The sequence below is a fragment of the Myotis lucifugus genome, unplaced genomic scaffold, assembly GCF_000147115.1.
Source record: "Myotis lucifugus unplaced genomic scaffold, Myoluc2.0 scaffold_46, whole genome shotgun sequence".
Lineage (NCBI taxonomy): Eukaryota > Metazoa > Chordata > Mammalia > Chiroptera > Vespertilionidae > Myotis > Myotis lucifugus.
The window spans coordinates 6,442,258-6,451,390 of record NW_005871094.1 but is presented as its reverse complement, the minus strand read 5'-3'; the positions used below and the strand labels follow the sequence as shown (position 1 = coordinate 6,451,390).

The 9,133-nt window shown below is 43.9% G+C and overlaps 1 protein-coding gene across 1 annotated transcript in view; it reads left to right on the top strand.

Moving 5' to 3' along the window:
- CPA2 (carboxypeptidase A2) overlaps positions 1 to 8,234 on the top strand; it is a 27,044-nt gene extending 18,810 nt beyond the window's left edge. Inside the window, exon 11 of the mRNA XM_006088355.2 lies at positions 7,995 to 8,234. Within this exon, the coding sequence (XP_006088417.1) occupies positions 7,995 to 8,182 (188 nt within the window). The 3' untranslated portion in view covers positions 8,183 to 8,234. The remainder of the gene's footprint in view (positions 1 to 7,994) is intronic.
- The last annotated feature ends 899 nt before the right edge of the window (positions 8,235 to 9,133 follow it).

Genomic DNA, 9,133 nt, shown 5'->3' with positions numbered 1-9,133 from the left:
ATTTATTGGATAGTGAGAGTTTCTCACCAAAGGACGTTGAATGGTGCCATTAACTGAGGGAGGCATCCCAGAAGATGAAACAGGGGTGGGCTTGGAAAGATACTGCATTGAGTTCTGGAACTTTTGAGGCTGTCCGGAAGGTATTGGGCTACATGGCCCGGAGATTTTGCAGAGTTTTGGGGTTAGTGGACATAGAGAGGACGGTGGGTACAGGAGAGCAAGATCATTTGGAGTGGGAAGAGCCCTGGGCGGAAGAGGGGAGCAAGGCGACGGGCAGAAGAGGTTAGCAGTGAGGGAGAGAGACACGGCAGAGCTGGGCAGAGAGGAGGCAGACAACCCTGTGTTTCGGAAACGGGGAAGGAGCAATTGTTGGACAGGTGGCAGTGTTTAACAATGACAAAGGCCACAGAAAGGCCAAACATTACAAGGACAGAATATTTACCGTTGGATTTTCATCGCTAGTGTTAAAAAACAAAATTCAACTGAGTAAATTTGAAGATGTAATTGGCTTTTTAAAGCGATTCATGAATTGGACAGCATCCCATCTAGCAACTAGAAGGGCACTCTGCTGGTTGTACAAATGGGAGGTTTTTATAGGCAGAAAGAGGGTGGGACCAAGAAGTTAAGAGTGGATTATTTCAGGCAAGGACACCTTCCCTTAGGGCAGCGGTTCTCAACCTGTGGGTCCAGACCCTTTGGGGGTCGAACGACCCTTTCACAGGGGTCACCTAAGACCATCGGAAAACACATATATAATTACATATTGTTTTTGTGATTAATCACTATGCTCTAATTATGTTCAATTTGTAACAATGAAAATACATCCTGCATATCAGATATTTACATTACGATTCATAACAGTAGCAAAATTACAGTTATGAAGTAGCAACGAAAATTTTATGGTTGGGGTCACCACAACATGAGGAACTATATTAAAGGGTCGTGGCATTAGGAAGGTTGAGAACCACTGCCTTAGGGGAAGGGGGTCTTAAAGGGCAGATTAACTCACTAGTGTGGATCAGGAAATTCCAAACTGATTTGTTTAAAATGCCACTCCTGGGAGAGGCTGAAACTGCAATTAGGTTAGGTATTAAAATCTAGGTTTGGTATCATGGGCTTTTAGCACAAGTGATGCCATTTTGGGCCTGTGGTTCTCTCTTTTTAATATGAGTGTGGGGGAGGAAGAAATTTTCCTCTATCCTCAAGGTTCTTTCAGCTGGTTTAATAGACATGAGTACTGGCCAGGTGACTCAGTTGGTTGGAGCGTCATCCCATGCACCAAAAAGGTGGCAGGTTCGATTCCGGTCAGGGCACATACCTAGGTTGCCGGTTCAATCCCTGTTTGGGGTGTGTATGGGAAGTGACTGATGGATGTTTCTCTCTCACTTTGATGTTTCTCTTTCTTTTCTCTCTCTCTCTCTCTCTCTCACCAATAAAAACGTATCCTCAGGTGAGGTTTAAAAATAAACATGAGACAGATTAACAAGAAAAAAACTTAATCACATGCATATACTAGTATATGGGAACCCCACGTACGTGAGAGGTTCAATGACAGAAAGGGAAAACAAGGTATACTAGTATATACAGTGGGGCCTTGACTTACGAGTTTTTTGAGATACCAGCTGTCTCTCGGTGGATTTTTTGCATTGAGTTGATAGAGTAATTTGAGTTAACGAGCTCCTTAACGAGCTCGGTCTCAAATGAATTAAACTCGTAAGTCAAGGCCCCACTGTATATGGTCAGAATAATAAGAATAGATCTTCAGTAAATTTGCCCTGTCCTATAGATAGGTAAAAAAAAAATGATTTCTGATCATCTTTAATTATGGGTAAGGCCCCTAATTCAAATTCTTCTAGGTAGTTAGTTTGGAAAGGGCAGAAGTTTCTCTCGAGCCCACAGAGTCCTGGTTGCCTATAGCTCAGAACAGCCTGCATACCACACAGGCACATCTTGGGGTAACTTGTTCTAAACCCCTGCACTGGCTTATTGGTGACTTTAAGCGGAGTCGTTTACGAAGCGTGGGGAGAGTAGCTGGAGGAGTGCAGGGCTGGGGGAGAGGCGAGACTGGTGAGTAGCCTACTTTTTAGGGCAGGGGTGGGGAGCCTTCTTTCTGCCAAGGACCATTTGGATGGTTTATAACATCATTCGAGGGCCATGCAAAATTACCAACTTAAACATTAGCCTGCTTTATTTGGTCAAACATTTAATTAACTCACCCCTAATGCTTTGGCAGAGCCTGACCAAATGATTTTGAGGGCCTTATACGGACTATGGGCCGGATGTTCCTCAACTCTGCTTTAGAGGAACCTGGATGTGAAGGGAAAGAGAGATTCTGGAATCAAGGATTCCTTCTTTTCTTAAAAAAACCCCACAAACCTCACCAGAGGATATTCTTTCCATTGATTTCCAGAGAGTGGAAGGGAGGGAGGAGGGGGAGAAAGAGACACATGGATTGGTTGCCTCCCACAGGAGCCCCTAAGGGGCTGGAGAACCTGCAACCAAGGGACATGCCTGTGACCAGGAATTGAACCCACAACCCCTCGGTCCAAGGATTGATGCTTTAACCACTGAGCAACCCGCCAGGGTTTGCTTTTTTTTTTTTTTTCTTTCTGGGATAAGAGACTGTGGGGAAGGATTAAGAGAGAGAGAGGTGAAAGATACAGGAGAGATCGGAAGTGACCAACGTAATACTGTCCAGAGTTGGGGAGAAGGGCAAGGTGGGGACAAGTGGAGGTGGGCAGATTGAGCTTGAACAAGAGGAGGGAGTCTGCAGACATGCTGGGGGCAAAGACAGCTACATCTGTAGGAGGGTGGTGGCAGAAATCTGCGGGAATGAACACTTGTGAGTCATGGTTTTCTTAATGGGAGTCATTAAAAAGCAAAATTCAACCCAGTAAATTTTAAGTTCTTAATTGGCTTTATTAAGTGATTCATGAATCCGGCAGCATCTCATCTAGCCGCTAGAAGGGCACTCTGGGGGTTGTACAAGATGGAAGGTTTTTTTTTCCAATATGTTTTTATTGATTTCAGAGAGGAAGGGAGAGGGAGAGAGAGATAGAAACATCAATGATGAGAATCATTGATCCGCTGCCTCCTGCACACCCCTAACTGGGGATTGAGCCTGCAACCCGGGCATGTGCCCTGACCGGGAATCGAACCGTGACCTCCTGATTCATAGGTCTATGTTTAACCACTAAGCCACACCAGCTGGGTGATGGAAGTTTTTTATAGGACGAAAGAGGGTGGGACTAAGAAGTTAAGGGTGGATTATTTCAGGCAAGGACACCTTCCTTTAAGGCAGTGGTTCTCAACCTTCTGGCCTTTTAAATATAGTTCCTCATGTTGTGACCCAACCATAAAATTATTTTCATTGCTACTTCATAACTGTAATGTTGCTACTGTTATGAATCGTCATGTAAATATCTGATATGCAGGATGGTCTTAGGCGACCCCTGTGAAAGGGTCATTCGACCTCCAAAAGGGTCTCGACCCACAGGTTGAGAACCGCTGCTTTAAGGGAAGGCGGTTTGGGGGGTGGGGAAGTGGGGGGGTCTTACCAGGCAGATTCCCTCACTAGTGTAGATCAGGAAATTCCAAACTGGTTTGTATAAAATGTCACTCCTGGGAGAGGCTGAAACTGCAATTAGATCAGGTATTAAATCTAGGTTTGGTATCATGGGCTTTTAGCACAAGTGATACCATTTTGGGCCTGTGGGTTTCTCTCTCTGGTGGAGTCTTGGAGAGCAGAGGAGGAGGAGTTTACTCCTCTTACCTAGAATACTTATTGAAAATACACAAACTACTGCTCTGGTAATATCTCGGATGGTGAAAGTTCTTTTTTTCCAGATTATGATTTTTTTCTTTTTTCTATTATGATGCGTTTAAAAACTTCATAAAAAATAATCCAATAACCAACAGTTTTATTTTGTTTCAATTTCATTGATGATTTTGTCAATGAACACACATATATTTATCTAGTTTGTAGATATAAGAACTACCAAACCTGTAGAGAATTTTTACAATCGTTTATGTGAGCCCAACAGAGGATACACCTGGAAACAAGATCTCAACAAACCGAGTGCGCTCTCCCTCTCAGTAGCTCGCCTTCGCCTTTCTTCTCCCTCCCCCCCTCCCCCACCCCTAGGTTACCTCTGCTTTTCTCTCTCCTAAGCAATAAGGGCACATCTACTACCTCTGTAATTTTCTAAATGAACTTTCTCTTATAATTAAGAAAAAAAAATCTCATCAGACTGAGAAAAATGATTCAGCAAATAACAGTTTGCAGTTTCTTTTATGCATTAAGGGGGGAAGTAAGGAAGATTGCATGAAGATGAGGGAAAGCAAGGTGCAATCAGATGACAGGATAATTAACATTATCTCTGGAGGGTGGTCACGCTTTTAGAAGGAGGGGTTTGAAAAGGGGCATTTCAAAATCGAGTTAACCTAGATGCACAGAAATAATGGACATGGCAACCTGAAGGCACAGATAAGCCTTTTATAGGCCTGGGACGTGACTCTCCACCATGACTTGCCCAGTTAGGAATTTATGATCAGATCACGCTGTGAGATTACTTTCCTTATAACCCCTTTTTGGTCCACAAGTCTTAATTAGTGTCAGGGTTCTGTTTTGTGTCCAGCTTTTTTAAAAGGTAACAGTATTTCCTGTGTGATTTTATGTTTTTCCAAACTAGGTATCTGTTATTCCAATATAATGCTATATCCCAGTTACTGGGTCTTTGAATTGTTTCAGCTTTTTGCTAAGCGACGCTACTAGGAACATGTTGGTACAAACTCCTTTTTCTCTTCGAGCTCTTTGGTATGGACTCCCAAGGCAGGATTTCCAAGTCAAAGGGAATGAACAGCTTTGGAGCTTGTTTTGTGTTTTTTAGGCTATTCTCTGGAAAATTGATCTGCTTCAAGTTGCCCAGACCTTTTTTTATATTCTTATTGATTTCAGAGGGGAAGGGAGACAGAGAGAGAGAAAAATATCAATGATGAGAGAGAATCATGGATTGGCTGCCTGCTGTATGCCCCACACTGGGGATGGAGCCTGCATCCTGGGCATGTGCCCTGACCAAGAATCGAACTGTGACCTCCTGGTTCATAGATCAATGTTCAACCACTGAGCCGCACTGGCCGGGCTGCCCAGACCTTTTCAACACTTCCATGTGGCACTGTCCTCTCCTTTGGTGGGGGCACCTCCAGGGAGGAGAGCCTTCGGAGTGACGGCAATAGGGAGGAAGGCATCATGGCCACTGAGGGCTGAGGAATGCATGCTTTCTCTGGTTGGCAGCTGGAGTGGAGGCCGGAGTTTGGAATGTCAGCAGAATGACATCATATGCCCCCAGATTATACAAAGAATCTAGTTTCCCCCCCTCCGTAGCTGAGGTATTTACAAGTAAGGCAGACCTTGGAAGACTGAGCTTTAGTATGTTTTTCTTGGTAAGATCACAGATATTGAAGACATTTTTATTAAGCAAATATCAGACAAGCATAGGGTTTGCTGTCTGATTTTTTTTTTTTTGGAACCTGGCCATTAGTGGTCAAGCAAGTTCTGGCTCGATCTGTGCCCAGAGCTGCCTCTGTTATCTTTGATCCTGGCCTCATTCCAGTTTGGACAGGCATTGCCTCTAGGAACTGGTCCCCATTAACTACTTGTTGCTTCCTGCTCCAGAGTGGTATGCAGCTCTGAGTGAGCACCTGCTTCACTCCACCCACGAGGTGGCTGGACATCTGTGGGGGCTGAGGCAGTTCCTCATTTGGAAAGGGCTCAGAGGAGCTGCACTACAATAGGTGTTTGGTCCAGGAGGAGTTGTTACTTGAGTTGTTTCTCAGAAAGGTGTAGGGGGGAAAGCACAGACCTTGGGGACAGGGACCTGGGTTTGAGTTGTAGCTCCAAGTAACCTTGGGTTGGTCACTCATCTTCCCTTGGTTTCTTTTATATTTATTTATTTGTTTGTTTGTTTATTTATTGATTTGTGTGTGTGTTAATCCTCACCTGAGGATTTTTTTTCATTGATTGATTTCAGAAAGAAAGGGAGAGGGAGAGAGAGATAGAAACATCAATGATGAGAGAGAATCATTGATTGGCTGCCTCCTGCACAGCCGCCACTAGGGATTGAGCCCACAACCCGGACACGTGCCCTTGATTGGAATGGAACCCAGAATCCTTCAGTCCACAGACTGACACTCTATCCACTGAGCCAAACTGGCTAGGGCTCCATTCATTTTTAGAGAGAAAGGAAGGGAGGGGAGGAGGGTGGAGGGAGAGAGAGAGAGAAAGAAAGAGAGAAAAATCAATGTGAGAGAGACAGATCCATTGGCTGCCTCCCGATCGAGCTCTGACTGGGGCTGGGGATGGAACCTGCAACCCAGGTACACGCCCTTGACTGGGAATCGAACCCGAGACCCTTGGGTGCGTGGGCCAACGCTCTAACCACTGTGCTACCAGCCAGGACCTCCCTTGGTTTCTTCATCTGTAAAATGGATTGTTGAGAGGCTCAACGGATAGAATATAGATGAAAAGTGTGCACTAATTCCCAGGCACTGTATAAATGTTCCTTGTTAGTTTCCTGGTGAACTACTCTCCTCTGGATACCTCTTCTCCTTAATGTGGCCCAACTTTTAAAATAGGATCCTAATAATTTCTTTGTAATCATAGTTATAACAATAACGAACATTTATTGAATGTCTACTCTGTATACATTATCCCAGCTCCTTCACGTAATCTCTCTGAACCTCAGTTTTCTCATCTGTAAAATGGAAATAATACTAATATCTACTTTGTGACTCAAGTGGTGATTCAATAAACGAATTTAGCATAGTGCCTATCACATTTAGTAGGCACTCAAAAAGTGTTGGAATTATAAACATTACATTATTCCATTTAATTCTCATTGCTCTGTGAAATAAGTAATACTTTTATCTCCATTTGACGGGTGAAGCATTTTGGACTCGGTGAGATAAGTACATGCTTTAGGCCACCCAGCTAATGTTTTGCAGAATTAGGCTTCCATTTGAAGCTAGCATTGCATTCACTACGGGCTTCTTAGTGGGATTGTGTCATGTAGCTACACCAAAGGCGTAAGTTAGTAATTCTGGCACCCAGGAAGGTTCAGTTCAAGTCAGAAACCACTTGGTATTTGTTATTTACCAGGTTATATAACTGTTATGAGTGAAGACGAAGACTTTAGTCACAGGAGTTCAGTGTTCTTTCACAATATTAACCATGAGTAGTCCTGTTCTTGGTACAGCCTCCCTGGTCTTCCCCTTTGCCCAGTCCTGTTCTTAGGGACTAGGAGACTTTTTCCATCTCTGCCTCAGCCATCTCCTTCATTTGACCTCTACTTGCCCTCCCTGGGCCAGGCCTCGGAACCCATCATGACTCAGCTCTTCTGAGTTATGATTGCCCAACTCTTTGTTGGCTAATGCCACTTCCTTCATCATCTGTCGAGTCCGTGGCCACACATTACACAGGTGCACTTTACTCTGTTGGGTGAACCATCACACACAGGTAGTGGGCATGTTGTTTTATATCAGAACAAGGCCTGTTCCACCCTTAGCTGAAAATCCCCTGAGGGCAGGGACCAAATTGTTTCTTGTATTTGTAATCTCTCCCCTCTCTCAAGAGAAAAAAATGTCTACACCTAGCACTTTTCTAAAGAAGGAAGTGGGGCGGCCTCCCTACGTTGGAGCAGAGGCGAATTAGGCGAGCAGGCAGGATTCCAAATGGGTGGGTGAAGCCAGAGGCCCTTCAGAACACCAGGGGGAGGCCAAGCATAGTGTCCATTTACATAACACCTTTTGCTTTTCAAATTAATCTTGTAATTTTTCGTAAGGGTGACCCCCTACTAAGCTATCCCTGCTCTGAAGGTCCTTGCAGATAGGGGCCTAACTTACCTTTTTAATAATAGTAGAACTTAACTTGGCGGTTACATAGCTGTGAGAGGCCAGTGGGAACAGCATAACCAGACTTATTCTCATTTGCTCTTCAGACCAGGCCAGTGGAGGAAGCATTGACTGGGCCTATGACTCTGGCATCAAATACTCATTTGCCTTTGAACTGAGAGACACCGGTCGATACGGCTTCCTGCTGCCTGCCAACCAGATCTTACCCACAGCCGAAGAGACCTGGCTTGGCTTGAAGACAATCATGGAGCACGTGCGAGACCATCCGTATTAGGGCTCTGGGGGAATGAATATACACCATTAAAAGCTCTCTAGTTTGAAACAAAGTCGGGAGTGATTATTTCTTTTTCGAGTCCTGATTTAGGAGAATTAGTTCTTCAATTTATGCTGTCCTAAAATATAGTAAACCCCTGAGCTGTACTCCTTCATCTTTAAAAAAATATATATTCTTAGCAAAATGCTCCCAATATCCTCTCAACATTAAAAAATGTGGTAAAATATACAAATCATAAAATTTACCATTTTAACCATTTTTAAGTGTACAATTCAGTGGCATTGTACAGTGTTGTACAATTATCACCACCATCCATCTCCAGAACTTTATCATCCCAAACAGAAACTCTGCACCGGTTGAGCAATGACTCCCTGTCCTTCCTCCCTCCAGCCTCTGGTAACCTCTAGTCCACTTCTGTCTCTATGAATTTGCCTATTCTATGAATCGAACCCAGGACCCTTCAGTATTCTAGGTACCACATATAAATGAAATGACATAGTATTTGTCCTTTTGTGATTGGCTTAGTTCACTTAGCATAATGTTTTCAAGGTTCATGCATATTGTGGTATGTGCCAGCTCCTTCATCATAATAGAGTAGCGTTTTAGAACTAGAAAGGGACTTTTGAGTTCATGTATTCAAGAAGTACTAATTAAGCAGCTACATTGTTCCAAGCACTATGGTAGGTACTGTGTCATCTGGTTCCATTGTTACTTTGCTTTTCCATTCCTGGTATGCTGCACTATGGAAACTGGTGGGGACCCAAGCCAACGACACTCCTTTCTGGTTGCCCTATAATTTCCCTTTAGACACTTCCATTAGGGGTTTAGATTTTCTTCATGTGGATGGTTTTCTCTGGAAGAAAAGGGTGGGAAGTGAATTCCAGCTTTCCTGGAATTCTGGGTACTTGATTCTTTAGCTCACATTTCTCACAGGTTCAGGTCTCAGGTTCT